General features: G+C 31.1%; 1 protein-coding gene across 3 annotated transcripts; it reads right to left on the reverse strand.

The window, feature by feature from the left end:
- Window positions 1-6690: 6690 nt before the first annotated feature.
- LOC124353941 lies at window positions 6691-19812 on the reverse strand. Of its 3 annotated transcripts, none has more exons than XM_046804015.1 (2): window positions 19746-19812; window positions 6691-12300 (listed from the first exon to the last, which is right to left on the reverse strand). In XM_046804015.1, the coding sequence occupies exon 2, from the start codon at window positions 12291-12293 to the stop codon at window positions 10839-10841; it is 1455 nt and encodes a 484-aa protein (XP_046659971.1). In that variant the 5' UTR covers window positions 12294-12300; window positions 19746-19812; the 3' UTR covers window positions 6691-10838. The 3 variants fall into 3 exon arrangements, with proteins under 3 accessions (XP_046659971.1, XP_046659969.1, XP_046659970.1); XM_046804013.1 differs by lacking the exon at window positions 19746-19812 and adding an exon at window positions 19328-19391; XM_046804014.1 differs by lacking the exon at window positions 19746-19812 and adding an exon at window positions 18975-19314.
- Window positions 19813-24358: the final 4546 nt, after the last annotated feature.

Raw genomic sequence — 24358 nt, forward strand, 5'->3', positions numbered from 1 at the left:
TCAGTACAAGGTGGATAATACTGATACAAAGTACGGTCAGAGACAGGATTTGAACCTGCACTATGCCTCACTCAAATAGAGATAGCGATGTCTTAGACCGCTCGCCATCGGCTCTATGATACAATGTGATAATAAGGTTTATGAAGTTGGTTAGGTGAGGGTGACATGCAGATTACATAAGGGAAGAACGTAATTACGTCAGGGCACAGGAAAAACCAGCTGGTCGTCATGCCACCGCCAATCAGGTCTACTGTTCCTAACAACATCACTAACAATATAACAAATCACTAATTTATTTAGGCCTATAGACCAGAAACTTCATTTGTTGTTAAATGACGTAGCTAGTATAACGAATACAATACATAATTTAAGGAAAATATAAATTAAATAAAAGAAAAATAAACCAATTTCAAGATTGAAATGAATCCATCCTTGAAATGGTGCCTTAATGAACTGTAAATATACTAAGCGGAATGGAAATTATATAGAAATCTAGTAGTGAGTTTGAAGGTCTAATTTCAGAAAATATTCTTAAAAATGACGTGAACAAACTCCAAACTGCAGTGAGTGCGGGTGAACAGTATTCACGTAGTAATCGTTTGGAAATCAAAGGGGTGTCAGAGATAAAGAACGAAATAATTATGTATTTTGTAAAATACATCGCAAACTCAATTAATTTCAATCTTAATGAGGGGAAGATAGATAGATTCTGTCTATCAGTAAGCGAAAACTAATATCCAACAAGCTTCCCATGTATAGTTATCAAATTCTGTAGAAGACTGTAGCTAGAGTATAAATATGAGGAAGAAAACGGGTGAAGACCGGGTTTAAACAGCTAAGCTGGGGTACGAAAGTGAGAACCGAATCTTCATAGCTTTGTCCATGGCGAGGGACACGCCATCGTTGTATAATCACATTCGGGACTTCAAAAGAGGTCATTGCTATAAATACGCATGTATTACCAGTATAGGCAAAATATTCATCAGGAAGGATGAAGGAATGAGAGCTGTTACATTACTGCGAAGTCCTGAAATAGGACCTATGTAGTTTATTCTTTTTTTTAACTGTCGTATGTTGACATACAGTTTTTATTTTCATGTAGAAAATGTATAATGTTAGTACCACTGATTAGCAAATAAACCAACTTTGGCCGACCAACCTCCTTTCTCCGTTATTCCCTCTCCTTTTTACATTCGTCTTATGGGTGACCTCGTTGGCAACGTGAAAATTGAAGAGCAAACAGATTTGTACACAAACTTTTTTTTCTTATTTAAGCCTCAGCGTCTTAGCTATTCCGGCTTCGATGTTCTCTGGTTTTTATTGTCAAAGTACATGATTGAACCTCTAGTAGGAGGAGGACTAAACAAACTTAGTACAACCATTTGATATTCTAACATGTGACATAGAAACATATGTAATGAGATTATTTTGTTAAATTGGTTGGTTTTGTTACATTTTTGGGTCTTTCAATACTTTGTTGAATCGGTAGACAAAATATAGTTCGATATTGATTCATTTCCCTCTATGGGATTTCGCTTAGCATTGGCAAAACCAGGGTGATATCGTGATAAAGAAATTATTGTATATATGGATTTTAAATTGTGTATCCTGTTACGTGACATTGTCTGGCATAATCCTAGACCTTGTTAGCGAAGCCACTCAGGGTGCTGGACAAATTCTTTTTCTTTCTGTCTGCATAATTTGTTCATCATAGATTTTCCCTCCTTCTAAGCATAATTGATTGATATGAAGCCTTTAATTTCAAAATTCTACAGATTAGTATTAAATATAACAATTTGCATTGCTTGAAGTATTTATTTTTCAAAGGAACACACTTGTGTATGGGATGATGTGATTATGTAAACAGTTGGCAGATTGATAACATCTGTCACTACTCGAGTGATAGTGACTCATCGTTTCTCCTTGACATTGACAGAGTGTTTGTTCAGTCAGGTGAGTGTCGTTAGATGATACTGGTGCAACTGGCGCAGGTTTTGCTTTTATAACGCATCATCAGAACGAACGAGGTTAAAGTATGTGTAGTTGTAATCGAATTGAAATTTAATTCTTTCTTACAGAACAATTTGTCTTTCAGTGAAAATGTTAAAGAATCTACCAGTGGAAGTTTTAGAATATATATTCCAGTACCTCAATGTAGAAGACTTGATGATCGCTTGTGAGGCCATGGGTATGGATTTCAATGAGACATTCTGGTCTACAATTTGCAAGAGGGAAGGACTCACCAAACTGGAAGGTGTAGACGACAGCTGGAAAAATGTCATCCATCGGGAATCAAACTGGAGATTGGGACATTTTGAGAAGCGTGAGTACATCGTAGACTGTAATGATATACCTCATCCTCTCTCGCCTCGTCCATGCAAGATATCACATGAGGTACATGGCGAAAATATACTATTATGTGACGAAACTACATCTACGTTAGAAGTCTTCAATGTGTGCGGCACACCAACTTTACTCACCACAATGTATGATGTAGATTGGTTTGAAGCGTTTGGTTCCAAGTTGCTGGTCTGTACTAAATCTGCGCACACAATTTATGAGATAAGGCAACGTCAATACCATGAGATTTTTCGAGCAAAGCATAAAGGAATTGCTATTAATGAACTCTATCTGTCTAATGAGTTCTTCACTTTTGTGAGCACTACGCCAGGGCGTATCACAGTTGCAGATTTAGTAAAACGTGACCAATTTCATTGGACTGTGCTACAATATGATAACATTTATTCATTGTCAATATCTGGGGCCGTATTGAATATGATTTATGGTGGAGGGATAAACTTTTATTTGAATCTAGGAAGATATGATTTGCATAAGAGAGAACCCATAAACAATGTAGTCTTATCTGAAGGTGCGCTACAGTCAATAATTCTACAGCTGGAACTTAGAACCACTTCCCAGCTTTTGGTGTATAAGATATTCAATGCATCAGGTAACTTGCCTGTCTATGTCAGAGGAGCCAATGGAGAATTGGTCAAAACTTTTCCGGATTGTAATTTTTTGGCTGTGGAAGGAGAGTATGTAATTTATTTCAAATCCGGGAACCAAAATGAATTGTGCATTTGGACAAACAAGAACCCAGATGATGATTCAGTCAAATTAGAGCTTGACGGGAACTTAAGCAGATGTAGCAAAAGATGTATATCTAGTTCACTGCTGGTTCTGACGTTTGGTAATAACTGTTTCAAAATAATTGATTTTCAGAAAGCAACTTTTCTGAATGAAATCAAGTTTGACGTTATGGAGGCATATGGTGAACCTATTCAGATTTTGGTAACCCAGTACTATTTTGTATTGCTTAAAGTGATTCCAAAGAAGCAACAGAAGGAACGTAAGGGTAGAACAAAACAGGCACCAAGTGGAAATTATCAGCTGGGTTGGATTATTTACGATTTTAAGGCTAAAGTTGACTCAGCTGCCCTCCAGTAGTCAAGATTGGTAAAAAATTAATATGGTATTTGTGTAGTATATAATATGGCTTATTGTTGAAGTGTACAGTGTAGATCAAATTATTTGATTAACTTTGCTGTTATGTTAACTAGGTTTTGACTGGGCTACAGTTGACTAATAACTAAACAAATAACATAGTTACTGATTTACAGTCTGTTGCAGAACTATTGATATGTTTTGATTTGCATAGAACTGAATAATAAAATCACATACATAATTCTGGTGCTTTCTTTTGCTTTACCCTCAGTTAAGTTAATGGAAACCTTTTCAAAACTCTACCTTGCATTCATGCCTAACTACTGCCAATCGAGAAATACTTTTAGTTCAATATAATTGACTTATATAAAAGTAAATCAAGAAGTAAATGTATACACTTGTTTTATGCTGTTTTACAAAAAATGGTCGAATCGATATATGTATCGATTAGTTTACAATATGTTGAAGATATAATAAATCATATCTCAATAAGGGATTAAAAATTGAAAAAAATGAATAGAAAGTTTGATTTATAAATTTTGTACAGCAAAGAGATTTTTGTTTGTGCTAGCAATTAGCAAAGTTCAATATAAACAGTTCGTCAAAATAAATAATTATTAAAATAGTAATAAAGATGATTGAAAAGGATTCCAGAACACTTTTTACTTTTCTCTAGGTTAATAAATGACGAAGTTGTGAAGAAAATAATATTTAAGTCTTCTAGGGGTTACAGCCCATTTCAACTCCTGCAGGTTGTTGATCTTCATAAAAAAATTTTTACTTTGTAAGTTCATAGCACAAGGAACGTGTGTAATATTTATAATCTTTATAGGACATCGCGAATTTGAATATACATAGTTTTTATAGGGTTGCAACCCTCTTTCAGTCCCTATGGATAATTGACAAATCATGAAGCATGAGCGCGCCAAATTTCAACTTTCTGAGATATTGGGGAGAATTAGTGATGAGTGAGAGGGTACCAAAGCTCCAAAACTCCTTTATACATACACAAAGTGTATGTGAAATAATTAAAACACAACCCTTTACCATTAAAATCCTTCACAATAACAAGTGAGCCATATTTCCAAAAAATCTACTAAATATTTTAATGAATATTAATCCTCAATCCCAGTTATGATTTTTATCTATTATCCTTACATAAAGTCCTAAAAACTGAAATATCATTCAGTCGTCCTATAATCAACTCATTATCATGTCCCACAGAAAAAAACATTAACGTTTGTAGATGTGAGCCTACAGGAGTTTGTCAAAAAAAAATAACTTGCTATTTGAAAAACAGAATGTTTTATTAAAAAGTTGACAAAGGAATTCCCTAACCTAGTAGAACAAATGTAACGTTAGTACTATATTCATGTATAATTTTAAAAGGTTAATACTACGAAAATAATAACCACCATAGCAGTCAACTAAGTTAAGTCACATGGCTTTATGCTTTTTTGGACCATTGAAGATGAGGCGTTAAAACTTAACTCATAAATACTATATATAAATATTTATTTTGTGATGCAAATATATTGTTTTCCACCGTACTGGAGGATGGGGCACAAGAAGTCAGAAGAAAATTTTAAATGAGAGCATAGGACGAATAGTATATCAAATTAAAGGTGTCTAGACTCTCAGCAGAATACAATACCGCAATTCTGACCTCACACGGTTTGTTGATTTATGGCCCGATTTCAATTAAATATAACAAAGAGGCCGAAGAATTAGGAGGGAAGCTGTCAGACATTGATAGCTTACTCTGTTCCGGGTTGACAAACATTACATTTAGAGCCAAGGGAACCGAGCCTCAATGTGAGGTGAAGATTATTTCAACTAAAATTTTCTGGAAGCTTTGTTTTTTGAAGGACCCTTTATGTAACTTGAGTAAGATTGGATTTCAAATTAAAGATCCGATTTCAAAGGATCACTGAGAGGACTAATGCATATGATGGATAAGTTTTTGTCTCTCTGAAGTTAACAAGGTAGGATTACGCCACACCAAGTGTTATTCGCTGAGGTTACATGCACAATATCAAGTCTATAGCTCATTTTATTCTCAAGGTGTCCTGCGAACAGATCTGATCATCATTTAGAAAAGAAATGTTTAAATCCCCCGGCACACAAAAAAAAATTAAATCATTTTTATCCTAAATTTCAAAGTCTACAGATGAAATCTTTCTCAAGATATCTAGGCACATAATACGTTCACATTTATGTTAATTGAGTTTGGTATCATAGCAGTTTTTAAATAATATAAGCTCATGTAAGGTAGGGATAGTAGAACAACGCAAAAGCGCACCAATATCAAATCTTGTTACCAACTTTAAACATTGACTTACCACTCTATTTCTTCTTACTGCTGAATGAATACGCTGAATGTCACATGTCATTATCTCATATGGTGGCACTCAGCTTGTTTAAAAATTTATTTATTCTGATATTTTGTTGTTGTAATCATGATTAACCATAAACACAATGTAAAAATTAGTTAATACTCAGCCAAATTAATGAACTGATAGATATATTATGATTTACATGCCAACCTTGTCAAAAAAACTCCAACTTTCACATTTCATAACTCCGATCCGATAAATACCAAACTTATATACAAGATAAGTACAAGTGCACTGTTTTTGAGTAGTAATTTTAGAATTATATGACAAAATTGTCATCTTCTATCTTGTCAGGTTGATTAAAGATTTGGTATTGGTCTCATTATGGATCTCTTAGTCATTATCTTTGGCATGTAATTTTGTTACCCACAATTCAAAATATATAATTTTTAACACAGATTTTGTTGAGCACATTTTGTTTATTTACTGCAGCAAATTGAAGTTTGAACATGCAAACCCCCAGACCTGAGCATCTTGACCTTTAATAATAACTTCTATATGCATTTTAAATATATTTAGGAATTTTTATTTTTTTTTTTTTGTAATGAGTTGCAAAATGTGACATGAAAAAGGTAGTCTGGAAAAAAGTGGTGATTATATACTTTAGGCACAATCTTAGGATTGAGAGAATCATATATACACACACATATAATATATATATATATATATATATATATATATATATATATATATATACCCTGTAAGTAAAAAGTTAATACTCATCACTTATTAATTACTATAGCTGTTGTGTCATAGCTAAATTACTACATACACCACCTTTTCACAAAATTTAATAATAAAAAAAGTTACATCACGGTATATGGTCTGGATCACAAATAATAATAGATTGTGTTGTTTAAAGCAGATTTTTAATAAAGAACACAGTGTGATGAAGTAAATTTAAATTAATTAAGAGCTATTTAATACATTAGGGGGTGTTCCAAGCTTTAAAAAGACTTTAAGAAATGCACACATAAATAAGAACAGCTTTTAAAAAAACCTCTGGCAATCAGCTGAGGTAACTTTAATTTCCTAGAAGTACTATAACATAACTATCGAAAATAATATTATTAATTCCAATTGTTTTTCTGCTTTTAAATATATTTATGTATACAAATCAGAAAAATATGTATTGATACAGTACACAGATAGATATATCTTTATCTCTCCATTTATACATTTTACGATATAGTTGTTTTCTAACTAAAAATGTCATGAACACATGCTTTTTAGTGATGGAAGCGGTTTGGAAGTATGTAATACGAGTTCAACCATATTCATAAAAATTATTTTCTAAATTAATAGACATTCACTTTAACATTCAAGATGTTATATAATTTCTTTATTTTCGTGCATTTAACGAATTTAATGTAATGTCTTCATGATGTTTGGTATCCTGTTTTATTCACTAATTTAAATTTAGTAATTGAGAATTTCATGCATAACTGTGTAACAGGTCTGAATAAAATGGGAACAAAATTATTTATTTATTTTTTGTATGGTTCCACACTTTGTGTATTAAAACACTTATGGTAAAAATTTAGCATATTTATATATATATAAAGCTTTTATACAGGTTGAGGTATTGGTGAAATTTAAAATTAACGTCTCTAACTGTTCACCATTTTGAACCTTGACGTGAAAATTTCTATTATATTTTAAGTTATAGTACCTGTATAGCATATGTATAAGTTTAACAGTTGTACATAAAACCTCTATAAGGTAAAAAACAGACAAAATATAAAATTGTAAAACTTTTATTTATAAAAACGTTTTCCTAGTTTTAATATTTTTTAACTAATTTACGAAATTTGCCGACATACTTTTAAACGATTTTGAATATACAGGGTGTCTATCTCATTATGATTGACCAATATTTCAGAAATCAGTTCAGGATATTTAAACAAGAAAATGTTTTTTGAACAAATGTCCAAAAATGTTTTATATTCCATCTGTCTAATATTTTATAGAAATGTACTTTTTATTTAAAAAACTGTTTAATTTACTGTACTAAGACTTAACATTACTGTGAGTGTCATTAAGTATAACACAAACAATGGTTATGTGTGTGACCAATCAAATTATTGTGTTGCAGTTTTAAAATTTTAATACCAAATTTCCTGTATACTGAACCTTATACTAGTACATAATATTTAATAAAATATGTACAATGTTCTACATAACCTTACTATTTAGGAATACAATAAAGTAGGTAGGTTTAAACATTTATCAAGTTTGTCAATAATGTAATCCAATGACATCATACTGTACTATAATCAATAATTAGAATTTGCTTTGGTATAAGCAAATATTTGGTACAACAATGCTTATTTTTAAATTGACTAAAGTCATAAACTTATCCCCAAGATAAATTTGCACATATGAGAGAGGCTTGAAAGCTATATGGAGGGTCGAAGAAATACAATCAAAACTTCTCCCAGTTCTAAGGTGCCCCAAGGATCTTTGCTTGGACTAGCATTCTTAATTATATTTGTTAACGACTCCCCATAATGTATGCCAATGATATAACTATACTACTAAACAGACCATCATCAGACGACATACCAATGTCATTTTATGTTATCAATACTGCAATGGAACAACCTGGTCACAAATCCAACTAAAACCAGTCGGACAGCATTTTGAAAACAAGTATCTGAAGTTCAAATCATTCATGATGTACAAATGGAGTTACAAGTTAAGTTCCTGGATCTGACTATAGATAATAATAGGATGTAGACACCACACACAGATACTCTTAACAAAAATTGAATACTAGTCTGTATATGATAAAACAAATCGCATCCCTCAGCAACAGTGACATAGCTAGATTGGCCTAATTCTCTTTTATTGAAATCCATCTAAGATACAGCATTGCTGCATGGAGAAGTACATCAGCAACAAATCTAAAAAGAGTTCTGATTATCCAGAAAAAATCTGTCAGAGTTCTAAAAAGGCTACACCACCTGGAAAGTTGCAGATTCATCCAAATCTTTGAAAAGTATGACAAAGAATTATGCATCCTAGAAGTTGTAATGTAGCCTATGCTGATGGAGAAGATCTGCTAAGAAACAGGAATATCCACCATTACGATACCAGAAATAGTAAATTATAAAATCTTCCAGTACACCATCTGAAGAAGAAATCTAAGCCATCCTAGATTAGCAGAAAATGTCCCCTATTTTTGTTTATAGAATTAACAATGGTGAAGCATCTACAGCTACTGCAGAGTACACAATGAGGTATTCAAACCATTGTCAACAATCAATAAATAAGTGTATAGTAGAACATTTTTGAATGTTAAGTGAAACTGGATCAACTACTATTGTAAATATAACATCCCACGCTAAATTACTGAAGTGGAGGAGACCCTGATTAGACTGTATGACAGATGTAGATTTCCAATAATAATACTATATTAATTTATCATTTTGTAATTTGATTTGTTATCATTATTGACTTTTTTACATGTTATATTATTGTTGGTTTATAAAGTGAGTGAACATAACAAAATATTTTTTACATTGTTTTTTTTTGGTTAGATATCTATTATATTATTGAAGACTGCTGATACTATACTAAAACTTTGTAAAATTATCTTCTTCTATTTGAAAATGGCAGCCACTAAAATACTGAAGTCCAGATATCAAGGAAACTATTTTCATTTTTTTGTTTTTTAATAATTCAAAACAGCAACATTTTAAAGTTTTGTTCAGACTAGCTGTTACCTGCCATTACATACTTTTTACTAATGAAATGTTATGTCTTGAATAAGATACAACCAAACTTTGTTAACTCATTGTTGTAGGTAATATAATTTACATAATTTACATTGTAATGAAACTAATCAAAACTAGTTATAATCAAAAAATATGAAATACTTTATGAAAAAACCATTGATACCAAAAACAATAAATCAGAATTTTATTGAGGGAGATAAATGATACAAGAAAAAGATATGATGGCATATTATGAACATTTGTATGTTTACTTACACATTTAAATAAGCTAAACTCAAGTATTTGCACCAGCATTCTTCTTGTCAATGTGACAATTGTTAGTTAATAGCTCATATCTCCTTTAATAATGATCTAATTTCAATGTTTTAAATGTATAATTTTTTTGTAAAATATATATATGTATATATATTATTAAATACCAATATTTATATTTTTATCCGTCTAAAGAGATTTAAATTTGAACATTTTCAACTTTACCATTTTGAAATGAGTACACAAAGTGTAATACAAATATGGTGCCTATGGAATTCAACAAATTTAAATCAACATTTCTTCATTAAAATTAGGTACAAAATCGTAAAGTTTCAGAGTTTTAAAAATATTAGTATTAATATTACTGATATATTATAGCAATGCCTTATAGAAAGAAATTTTAGCAACACATTTAATTGTGCAGTTATTTATTTCTTTGATACGTTTACTACTAATATTTTGCATATATGTTTTTGTTACAGTATTAATAAATATCTATTAGATATATTATTGTTGTTATTGAGTGGTTTATAATACCAGTTGTGGTACATCTACTGAAATGTTATTTATTTCTTAGTTAATACAATTTTGGATTTCTTGTCTGTTAAATCATGTTGAGTTAACATGTGAAAAATTATTAATTTTTCCTCTTGGCTGTAGAAAAATCCATTTCATAGCAATTTAAGGAAAATTCTGCTATTTATTATTTTGTTGCATAATGCAAAATTATGCTTATTTTTAGAAAATCTACAGACAAATCCTGTGTGCGCATTTTGCAGCTAATAATGTATTGCAATTTGTTATAAAATAAAAGCTCATAGTCATTCTGAGTGGTTGCACATCTATATGTATATGCTATTTTCTATTTTCGCCATAAATGAGTGATAGTTATGTAAATAATTTTTGATTAGTTGATTGATAGTTGCTTTGCTATTAGTTTTTAGCTACAGAATTAATCATGTCTAAAAATAAAATATCAAACAATATAGAAATCATGTACATCTACTCACCAAAAATTGAGTATTATGCCCATTATTCTGTGTACTTGTAAATAATATCTTGTTGATGACTGATTAATACATAACCCAGCATTTTGGAAGTCAGCAAGATAGGTAAAACTTTCTCCTAAAGACTTTAAATCTCTAATTCTAAATACGTGATTCTGAAAATTGATTTCATATATTTTAAGACCTCCATTATGGATGATGACCTGGACAAACTTCTTTGAAATAGCTCTAAACCATTTAATGCCTTCCAAACATGGATGAACAGATTTGGTCACAGGGTTAAACAGTTTCAAAACTGTGTCACTAACAAAGAGGAGGTTATCACCAAGAAATTGAGGATGGATTGCATGGTTCTGAAATTGAATATCATTAGTGGGATAACTGATAAGTAACACTGAGGTTAGGTAATCATAGACCTCAATGAAATCATAACTGTGTATTCCAATGTGTTCCTTGTGAACGACAAATTGAAATAGACCTTCTTTTACAATTCTGAATGGAAGAAAAGATAAGCTAGTTAAACTGTAAGCTACAAAGGTAGTTGAGTCTGTATCTGACCTTCTAATTGACATGATCAAATTGTTTGTACCAGAACCCTTAACACTATCGGTGACATGTAGTGTTGGACAATCCTCTACTTTTAACTTTATCCCTGTTTCTAAATTCCATATATGCAATGTTGATTCCCTAAGCAGTGCTCCAACAAAGAATTTTCCCTCAACAATTCGAAATCCTCTAAACAATGGCATTATATGCCTTGCTTCAAATTCTCTTTTCAATACAGTGACATCTTTAATGTTCAGTTTTTCTGATTCCTCAAAGAAAAACGTATGTTCAAGAGAATGAAGTCCCGTGGTGTAGTCTAAATCATAGATTTGAACATTGGATAAGGCGATCGCTACTATTTTATTGTCCATTACTTCTATTTTCCATCCACATGATGATGCATTAACTGGGAGAGATATTGGTTGAACCACTTCTTTAAAAGGGAATTCTTTTACATCAAAGATTTCCAAAACATCTGAAGAAAGGGAAAGAACAGAATCATTTGTTATAAACCGCCTTATGGGGAAAGTTGTGGGGACATTTTTCAATCCAGACAACATCTGCATCTTTTCTTTCTTGTACTTTCCTTGTCTCCAGTTGTTCCAAAGGTGGTTCTCTCTCATGAAAGCTAACCTCCAGCATCCGATAGGACTTAGTGTGCAGTCCTCAGTCTCTGGGCTGACAAATGGTGGCTCTACACTGCAAGGGGTGGTCCTTAAATACTCTGCCAGTTCTGGGTCACAGTGTTTTTTCCATAGGTTGTCACTACCAAACACTTCTCTTATTCTGCGACTGATACCACAACAAGCTACCAAATCTTCGACAGATAGAGTAGCTGCGATGATTTCTATAACTTCTTGTGGAATACACTCCAAGGAAGCAGCACATTCAAACTGTGAAGTTTCCATTATTTCCCTGAAAATAAAGAGATCAAGGTTAACCTATAATAAAAAAACATATTATTACCAGTTCTTGTTTAAAATAATACCTTTTTAGAAGAAGGCTAGCCATAAATATCAAAATCGCCCAAAATAGGAAAATTTAATTAAATAAGTAAAATATTTCCTGAAACAAATACTGGCATTCGAAATATTACGCTATGACTACCTAGTACAGCCATTTAGATAGCCTATTTGGACTGCATGTACATTAAACAGAACTCAGTATTTTGAATTAATTCATCTTAATTGTTCATGAAGACATTACTTGACAAATAGCATCTGAAAGCTTGTTCTCATCAATCTTACTATCCAGGGCCGCATTTACAAATTCGGCGCCCCTAGGCCTACAGACCAAAGAGCTCCCCCCCCCAGAGGACTCTGATTACACTGACGTAGAAATCCAGTAAATTTCTTAATTACGTAATTTTGATGAAAGATAATTACAATAGTATAAATAAATAAATAATATATATATATATATATATATATATATATATATAGGAGTGTTTTGAATAAATAAAAGCAATGAACCAATGAATGAGTCAACGTCGCACCCCGGACCTAGTTGACCTTGGCCACCCGCCCCGCCGAGCGCCAACACCACCCGCCGCCGCAACTTTCTTCTTTTGTGTACTTTAAAATTTATGCGCCCCCTAAAATTTTGCGCTCTAGGCCTGGGCCTAGTGGGCCTATAGGGAAATGCGGCACTGTTACTATCTAGATTTCAAAATCTACTGCACTAAACAGCATGCCGTCTCCCGCAATACACATTCAATTCTTTTCCTAATGTATGGTAGTTTAAATTACTTAAAACCAGCAGAGAAGTAGTAAATTATGTGTATTTCTAATGAAAACGTTTAAAATAACGCATAAACATTTTTTTGGAAATTTAATAATATTAAGAAGTCATCTTTATGGTATTTTGTCAATCATTATATATTTACATTTATTTTGTTCCATACCATACATTACACAAAAAACTTTCAGGTACTCACAGAGACAGACCCATACTTAGACTGTTTATATATATGACCGTATTAGATCATGTGATGAGGTAAGGCATCTGTTTAATGATACTTTTCCCAGATAAGGAAGGTAATAACCTAACCATGCGTCAACTGTTTTACGTCAGATTTTCGCCAAAATGTTTCAATTAAAAAGAGCTTTAATTTGATGTACGACTCGACCTATGCTTCTATTTAAGAATTTTCACCAACCCCTAGCGGGACGTCCCCCATAAGCAGGATATCATGGTGAAATACATAAAATAATAGTTTTATATGAGCAAAAGCTTGATGTAAATTTTGGTTCTTATATTGTAATTAGTTCAAAAGTTATTAGACCGTCCCGGGACTTTTCAGCACCCCTGTACATATATATATATATATATATATATATATATACTACCCATATATATACTAGAAAACTGATAAGAATGTTAAAAGAATGAGAAAAAACTAAAATTTAAAAAATGTATTAGGAAAAACATCTTAAATCGTAGTGGAATATAGAACTAGAAAAGCTTTGCAAATATACTTTCTAGAATAAAAAAGAGACTCTCGCTATGGTTTACATCCTTCTGTTGGCTACTGTATATTATAGTACAATATATACATTGTGCCACTAATGAAAATGAATCAACTCGATACCCATAAATACTTGTACAGTACAAATTTTATGAAAATTTCATAGTAAAGAAGAGATTGACATGTTTCAGCCATCTAATATCTGTACTTTCATTATAATCCCCTACACGCCAAGCGATTGCGGCAAAGATTCCATAATTTTTCTTAATCTGTGTAACAATATCAACGATGATTGCGTAGTATGTAGGAACTTTGTTTAGTTTTGTAACTAATACAATCAACTGTGGAGGAGTCCTTATTGATGTCACCAATTATTGATTGTTGTGATCATACTGATCACAGTTGTGAAAAACAATGCTTTAGCTATATTTTATGACAATAAACTTTTATATCCTGAATAATTAATATAATTTCTTTTTAAATCAGTATGGTGGCTTACATAGAATATTAAAGGAGTTATCAAAATGGTGAACTGTGCTAGAATGGGGACTATTTTAATTGTAAGCTGTTTTTTTAGTCTTGCCGGCATTGTTTACTTTTACTCGTAGTTTTATTCGTATTTTAGTGTTGTTTAAAAGTTTAGAGTGTTGTTGGATATTGTAATAGTGCAAATAAATATATTTTAGATTAAAGAAATATATTTTTACTGAAATCTGATAAATTATCGGCTTTGAGTAATATATTGTAGTTTGTTTAGCAAAAATTCATTTCAAATAGTTTTTTATTGTTTTTTCACTTTTATATTATCCACGATTATATCATTATCCATTCTAATTCAGCAGTGTTCATGCCAATGTAAATAAAGATTAGCTAATTTAGTAACACAGTGTATGTTGTGGATTTGAATTTTTGTCTAACTGGTAGGCATTATTGCATTTCATTTTACAAATTTGGTATTATTTCATACACTTAGATATAGTTTATGGTTTTCTAAAACTACAAAACATCAGTAATAAACCATACATTTTTATATAGTTCAAACTTTTAAAAATATCTTATACTTTGCCATATGAACATTTTTTTGTACAATTTTTGAATACCGTACTGAAAAAAAGTAACTTTTTTATACTTTAAAAAAAAAGAGAGTATGGAATTTATTTAATTGTTGCTGTATAGTTCATTTGATATTGAGTAAGAAAATATACGTATAACATACATTCATGTAGAATCGTAATAGCAAACTGTTACATATAAAACCGATTTTCATAATTTATGTGTATAACCGCTTTTTGTTTTATAGCTTTATAATGGTTTCATATGTGTATAAAGTTTATGTTTTCTGAAACTAGATGAATTTGACACAAAATGGCTATCTCACATTTACATTTTTCTCACAATAACTTGATTTCATACGTATGATCCTCTCCAAATTTGAAAAATTCTTTTAGCAAAATTTGCATTTTATTAAAAAATTTTTATAAAATATTCTTTGTTTAATTCTGATATATATATATATATATATATATATATATATATATATATATATATATATATATATATAGTATAAAAAAGTTACTTTTTTTCAGTACGGTATTCAAAAATTGTACAAAAAATGTTCATATGGCAAAGTATAAGATATTTTTAAAAGTTTGAACTATATAAAAATGTATGGTTTATATATATATATCAGAAATATATATATAGTAGAACAAATACAAAAACATTTATAGAATCTACTTAACAGGCATTCTAAAACTAAAAATACCGGTTTTCATGAACAAAGTGTACTTAATTTCACAAACCAAATGCAGAAAAAACAAATCTATGAATAACCGTTCCTCAAAAACATAGGTATATATATATCAAGAATACTGGTAGGAATGAAAAACACAGCTACTGTCCATCTTGTACATGTTTGAGGTACGGCCATCCATGTTTTTCTAGTATTTGACATGTAAAATCAATATATCTCCAAATAAAGAATGATGGCTGTATTGTATCATAGTAGACCATGTATTGAATGTGTAAATAAATTTTTATCAAAATCGGCTCGTACGTTTTTGAGGTACGGCCATCCATAGATTTGATTTTTTAGCACATAGCCTGTAAAATCGGTGTGGCTCCAAGAATAGTATTTCTCCAAGTATTTCTGTGTTGTTCTGTGTAAGGAAATTCTTGAAGAATGAGGCTTGTATTGTAGTATAGTAGACTGTATCTCAAATGTGTATATAAAGTTTTATCAAAATCGGCTCATACGTTTTTGAGGTATGGGACCATCTATAGGTTTCTCAGAACTTCGTCTTGTTAAAAGAGTAGCCCAGAAAAGGGCCGCTGTAAATGGTGATTATTATCATAAAAGTAGTCTTTGTTCATTTAAAATCTTTATTTGTAGTGTTTATCTTCACGTTATTACATTAATATATATTTTGTATTGGTTAAGTTGATGAACTATGTTAGGATTCAGTTGGGAACTAGGTCCGGGTACTCGTTCTTTCTATGGATAGAATCTATGGCCAGTTTCATGTCAGCGTCTAAGCACTAGATTTTGTTTGAATTTTGTAACCCTTTTAGTGCCAAGCATAATTTTTTAGTTACTGAAAGTGCCAGGCCTTTTCACCCACATCTGTACAAAGATTGCCAGCCACTTTTGGCCGCAAATTACTCATTTTCTTAAAATAAAAGCTGTAACTGAACTATTTTTTTAATAGTATAACATAAATTTCTATTTCTTTCTTTATATTACCCATAGATACTTTTATTTTTTTAATATAGTCAATTATACAACCAAAATTGTTTATTTTATAGTTAAAACACTTAGATAAAACAGAAAAATATATTTTTTAGTTGGTACTTTGGGATTATACCGACCACACCCAGACATGAATCGTTATTTCACATTTCGTTTCTACTGATTACTAGATTAGCGTAGAACAATATTTCGTCAATATAAAACAGGAATTGTCTTATCGCAAACCCCTCCCCATCCTCAGACAGAGGTCAAAGTCGAGCGTCTAGTAGATAACGTGATTGCAGAGTCTCGCCGCCGCCCGTTCAGCTGGTGCATCGCTTTGTTGTACTTCCGTGTTTTACCTCTACATTTCTCCAAACACAAAAATTCAACAAAAACAAACATTACCAAACTAAAACTAAACTCTTTATTGAAAAAACACTCAAAACTTGTTTTTATTCTTGATCACACAATGCGAGTGCCTCCGGCCATCAGCGCGGGCTTCGGCATGCCCCGTGCTGATGTCGACGAAAGAAAAACATCCCTCGAGATAGTACCTATCAGTAAAATATCAAATTCTAGAGGGGCTAATCAGAAATATAAATTGAATTGTAATGGAAAGGCAATTATGTACCGTGCAAATCACGTGATGCCGCGCGGTCTGCCGTAATCAGGATTCTCGAGAAAGATAAGATAACAGCGACAACAATAACGATCACAATACCTGGAAATGCTTGTAAGTTTGTAATTTTGTAATTGAAGAGTTGTTTTTTTTCGTTCTATCATGTTTGTTTCTATAAATTTCTATTTTTGTGTTCTTCATACTAGTGTGGTCGGTATAATCCCAAAGTACCTTTTAGTTTTACTTGAAATATAGTTGGGGAAAACCACATTGGGACATTAGGAACATGACTCAATTACTCTTTTTAATTCTGTACAAAACCTCTAAATTTCAAAATGCTATCTTAAAAAACATAAGAATTAATTTTACTTACCAGGAAAACATGACCATTTTATAAAATGAATGTCTACTGTGTTTATGCTGGTTACTATAAAAATATTAATGACCCATGTGACTCATCATATCTTTTTTATAATGAATAAAAATTTATTGTTCACTGGTTATAAACTAAAATAATAATTCAATAAAAATAACAAGTAATTATTTCCATATAATATGTATACACAATAAAAGAAAAAGACTTCACATATAATCCTTTAATATTTCAAAAAAATGTAGTTCACAAGAAGGATTAAAAAATGTGTATACAAACAAAGAATTAAGAGTAAACATAATATAATGAATTTTTAGAATCAGCTGAAATGTTCTAATCTGACTTATAGTTTAATTTTTAAACTCCTTGGTATATTATAAGAAAAGGGCTTTAGATATTAAAAATAAGATTAAAAATATAAAAACGTGTTCCAACAGCTTACAATTAAATTGAATATTAACAATTTTGTTGTTTTGCAGTTGTACATTCATACAAAAATAAATAAAATATAGATAATACATTTAGTTTTAGATTTGCTAAACTAATTTAGACTATTTTAACATATCGTTTCTTATGTAAACCAAAAGGTTATTTTGACTTAGAGAATACTATATGCAGAGTTTGTGACTATATGCAGAAAATAAATGCGCAGAGGATTCTTTAAACAATATATATATTATTATATTCTTTAAACAATATATATATTATTATATATATTGTTTAAAGAAGCCTCTGCGCATGCGCATTTATTTTCTAACTAAACATACACATATAACTAAATAAACATATATATATATATACGGGTAGGGTACGATAAACGGACCCGGTTTTTTATATCGAAGAACGTAATCATCGATACCTAATATTCGCATCTCAAATCCTAGACTATCAACTGATATAAAAGTATCTATAATAGTCCTCAATAACAATCATATGTTTTAAATTAAAATATGGATTTAATATTTACAGTGATGAAACAAATTATTATAAGCAAAATTAGGAAAACTGAAGATGACCATATTTGCTCCTCTCACAGTTACAGTTGTTTCTTTCCCACAAATTTCACATAATGGATTTTTCGGTACGAGTCCAACATGTTGAAGCCACGTAAAACACGTCTTATCATCTTTCAAAGGAATGTCTTGTAGCTTTCTAAAATTGACTGCCATTTTTAATAATCAAATGTTACTTATATGTAAAATTGAAATATTACCTTACGTGTATTATTTGAAAGTGTTTAAAGCTGTTGATATAGATTATTTAAGTTATTTGTTCAAAATAATTAATCAGTATCAATTGATTATACCGGTGGTTACGATTAAGTAATATCGTTTGCCAATCTCAATATAAAAAAACCGGGACCGCTTATTGTACCCTACCCATAAACACACACACGCACCTAGAAAAATCAAAATATAATCACTTGAGAAGTTCAGAAGATTATTTTATTGTGATTCCAAAACACTATTGATGTTTATTTTAAATACTGTAAATATTTGTAATCGTTTAAATACAAAACAACCTAAAAATAGGACGCTGGAAATCCTCATACAACTGTCCAGCGTCCTATTTTAGGATTTGGGCACTAAAAGGGATACTCCTAGTTCTAGGGTTAATTTCGTTGACAGCTAAATATAAGTTATGCATTACTTCATCACGCTAAATGATAAGTGAAGTAGTTAACTGATATAATTTTACAGTGTTTTCCAATTCATGAATATTATTCTTATTATATAATAAAGAATAACTCACAAAAATAGAATGACTATTCTACATAACCTATTATGTGCAACATACACTGTTTAGTGTTTTCCCCTTCTTTTTGTTTGTTTTGCACTTCAGCAAAATTGAAACAGGCTTTGGAATAACCCATGTAACTTTAAGGTCCGAGAGAATTTATTGTTGTTGCCCTGTTAGTTACATTAAAAGTACAAATAAAATGTTTAAACTGAATATAATTGAAGAATCTTGAAACATTTAATATCACTATTAAATAAATACACATTTTCCAAGATTAATTTTATTCTTGCAAGGTCTTTCAGGAAAAATGATTTCATCACCATGCAACTTCACAAAAAATGTGTATTCATTTACCAGTGATATTAAATTGAATATAATAAAATTGGTAATATTCATTAGTGGATATTATAAATATCTCCAAAACACTGACCTGATCTGTGATGTATTGTTATGTACTTAATAGGAAGAGAATATTTGGCGAGAATTAGGATTCCTTCTCGCCAAGAACCCATCAGGCATTCCTGTCCCAAAACATGGACCACGTTTAAAGTACCTTTTCTAGGATACATACATGTATTCCTATGAAATCAATGTTTTCCTAGTGCTGTGGCCATGCAAACCTCAAAAAAACCGGTGTGCCTATTTCAGACAGTTTACATGCCTTCACTTTAAAAGTCTTAAAAAATACAAGCTAAAACTTGTTTTTACATGTTGTTTTGTAATATGTATGAATACTGTTTCTCTATATGTAACACTTTGGCCAAAATAAACAACTATAACAAAATTTTAAATCCTTCAAAAATAACCGAGCGATGAAAAAATATGTAAATGCATATACATTGAATAAATTTCGTTTTAAATAAAAATGTATATATTGTAAAATAAAAATAAATTATTAAAACATTTGAGGAATCTTTAGATCTAATATTATGGTGCATCGTAATATTATGTAAAAGTACATATTTATTGATATTGGGCGAAATATAAATACATACAAAGAGGTTATGTGAAGTGTTACACGAACAAATTTTGGTAAAAAAAATAAAAACCCTTATTATAATTTCAGTTACTATACTAAAAGTTTTAGGATTTTTAGATATAATCTTATTTTATTATATTTATCTAACATCAAAACCAACTTGTATTACGTCAAACTGGTGAATAGCTATGATCGGTTGAAAATTACGTATTTTGTGGGCTCCGCTACACAGTGGAGTATTTTAGACAAAGCCCTGGCCAAAACGTTAACATTTTTGTTATTGTTTAATGATTATTTACTTTTATTAACATTCGAACTATTATAGCTAATAAGACTGTCTGTCATGCAAATAGAATCCCCACATCCAGATGATTCAGGTTTATTTCTAGCTTCAGCTGTTCCTTCCGACAGCTGTCCAATACGCAATAATGCATGACTAATAAAAACTGGCCCATGAATTAGTAATTTATGTACCCTGGGTGTTGTGGTACAATCCATACAAATTCACATACGCTTTGCTGTTCCATAAAATATTTCTTAAACGAGATACACTTTACTTAAGACTAATCTGAATATTGCCTATTCTTACACAAAAACCTACAGGAAACCAAATGCAACACAGAAATGCTGGAACAATGAGTGCAAAAACCTGAAGAGTGATTATATCAAAGAATTAGGACGCGAATTCTGCTCAGGCCTAACATAAGACAAAAGGATCACAGCTGAAAGGAAAAAATGACTATAACAAACTACAATTTTTACGAAAGCAACAAAATGCTAACATAAAAAAGCAGACAATAAGAAAAAAACAGTCTGGCAATTAGTTAATTAAAAAACGACAGCCACAGCTATTATTAAAAATTCTTCTTCGACTTCTTGTAAATGTAACCACTATTAATGATCCAGTAGGAATAGCTGACTATTTCAACAGTTTATTCACCTCAACAAAAGAAAAGCACTTCAAGACAACAACACCAATCCCAATATTATCAACCACCGTACAACATCAATACCAGTGAATAGATTCCAGTTTCGATTATAAACTGAAAAGGATGTACTTAAAGCAATAGACACTCCGAAACTTAAATCAACGACAGGGATATATCACATATCTGCCAAGCTTACAAACACCTTTAAAAAAGAATTGACTGCTCCACTAACAAATATTATAAATAAATCATTACAACAAGGAGTTTTCTCAGCTCACCTTAAAATCGCTCAAGTATATCCAAAGTACAAAATAGGGCCAGCTACGGAAACAAATAGTTACCGACCTATTTCTCTTATACCTATTTTCTCAAAAGTTATTGAAAAGATTGTTTTCGAACAGTTTATCTTAAGCTGCATAGCCTTCTTACTCGTCAATAGCATGAATTCTTAAAATGCAGATCAACTGCAACTGCTCTAGTACATCTTTGTAGAGCACATCATAAACAAAATAGAAGAGTGCTGTGTTGTTACCGGTCTGTTTTTAGACTTCAGTAAAGCATTTGACTGCCTCATCACAGATGTGTAATAGAATAATAATTGAAAGTACTAGGTAAGTAGGAGAATCAGCAAAGTGATTCCATAGCTATTTGGGTGTTAGAGAACAATTCATAGAACTACGGCACACACCCAATAACATAACAGAAGAAGTACAATAAAAGCCACTCTATGTAAAACGAGGAGTATCACAAGGATCAGTGTTGGGACCACTACTATTTCTTCTACTAACTAATGACCTGCCAACTTATCTATAAGGAATCTGTCAAACAATAATTTATGCAGATGACACTGTCATTATAACCACAGTTCATTTTTTAATTATAACCACAGTAAAATATAAAGAGCAAACATTAATTAACACAGACAGAGCATTTACTGCTACTAAAGAATACTGTGTTTCTAATCACTTGATCCTTAACCAAAAAAAGTCCAAGTAGTCTTTAACTCTCCGAGCGTCCACCATATTTTGTAAAATGCATACGCTTTTGCAAAATGAGTGAGGATTTGCAGACAGCCCTTGTAAAATGTATGATAAATCTAAATAGTAACTTAAATGTACAACACCTTTTTTCAAATAATTGTTTTTTTCAGACTGTGTAACTGTGAAGTTAGAAAAAACAATTTCTTAGTTTGGAAAATAAAAAAAGTTAAACAAAAAATAAAAAAATTTGCAATAAAGTATGTATGTATTTAAATATTACACAAATTCAAAATTCAGCCAAAATGTAGGAAATGTTGTACTGAAGACAGGAATGTATAATGTTAGAATGTTCATATTAATAATTTAAAAAATAAATATATATTTTTATGACTAATTGCACATTTGAAATATTTTCTTACTAGCGGTAGTTAACACGTTGATATAACAATGTTCTTACTTTTTATATTATACTGAATATCGTAGCAACAATTATAATAGCCTAGTTGTAACAAATTTTGCCATTGACACAGAAATATACATTATTTTAAGTTTTCATTTGGAAATTCACAATATTTATGTATATAAAGGAAAGTGAAAATAGTAACTATCTTTTCTGAAAAACATTAACAATATTTACATGCAATAATAACATTTCGAACATATACTGTAAACAGCATAATCCACACGTTCGTATCTGAGCAACAACAAACTATGCATAGTCCTCCCCCGTAGACTAATATTTATAGTCTCGGTTCTCTGACCGAGAGATCACGGGTTCAAATCCCGGGGAGGTCCAATCATGTACTTTGTCAATAAAAACCAGTGCACATCGAAGCCGGCATAGCTGACGTTGAGGCTAAAAGAGTTAAAAAAAAATGCATAAGTTGGAAACAACAGCTGATGAAAATGATGTAGAAATTTTTTTTATAGAATACAAGAAATCAAAAGACCGCTAAACATAAAGGAAAACTCACGGGCTTTCGAACGGTATAATTATAATGCGGTTTGATCAGTATTAGCGTCAGCAAAATGAGTTTAAAGACATGAATAAATGTTTATCATCAACATTTTTTATGATGACGTTTAGTAAAATACCGAGTCGTCAAAAATATTGATGATGGTTGCTTGGAGGGTTAAAACCAAAGGCAAGTATGTAGATATAGGAATAACTGGTAGTGACCTTAAAACTAATACAAGGCACCTTGGTATTGTGATTTACTCCAATATATCTTAGAAGCCACATGTAGACCAGCTGTGCAGAAAACTCTGCGTGGGAACCTAACTTTTCCATAGATTCAATCAAGTATGTATTCCTGACGTTCAAGAACTGACTACTTCGCCTTTTTGAGTCTCACATAAGATATGGTATAGCATCTTGGGGTAGAACAAGTTCTGAAATTTTAGAAAAATTCCTCATATGAAAAAAGCGAGACTTACCCGGATGTCTTGCAAGTCTTGAATACAGAGAAAGCGTTTGCTGAACTTAACATTCTAATGGTGGTGGTACTTTATATACAAGAAGTTATCTTACACACAATCTCTACTCGTCTGCAACCAAGATATCAACATATATACCACTATAACACGAGAAATGCCTCCAACTTCCAACTTTGTCCTACAACTCATCACTTAAGTCTGTTCAGCAAAAAAACAACGTATGCTGGAGCAACGTTGTTCAACCTGCTGCCAGAAGAACTGGAGAATACACCTGCACAACAACTAAAGAAGCGACTGACTAATAAAGTTTTTTACTAAATGGATGAGTACACGTAAAACACATAATGTTTAATAATTAACAATTATTGTAACCACATGACACATTACTAATCTCCAAGATTATGTAAATGAAGAACTTACATATTGTCTACCCCATGTCCACTGGAAATTGTTTATAAATTAACATTGAACCTTATTAATAGTCTCAAATCAATAAATGTAACTCGTGACCTATTTTCAGGGTTTGCGAAAAACACCTTAATATATTGCCGTTTTTTGTATTACACAAGCTTTTTTATATATCAACGTTTTTGTTTGTTTCAAGAACTACATCCTTTTCTTCTTCACTTCTTGCTTACCATTTTGTAATTGGTAGTTTATATGGTAGATGAAGGAGAAACTTAAATAATCTAATTCTAGTATGCAGAATTGATAGGCC

The sequence above is a fragment of the Homalodisca vitripennis genome, chromosome 2 (assembly GCF_021130785.1).
Source record: "Homalodisca vitripennis isolate AUS2020 chromosome 2, UT_GWSS_2.1, whole genome shotgun sequence".
NCBI classification, from domain to species: domain Eukaryota; kingdom Metazoa; phylum Arthropoda; class Insecta; order Hemiptera; family Cicadellidae; genus Homalodisca; species Homalodisca vitripennis.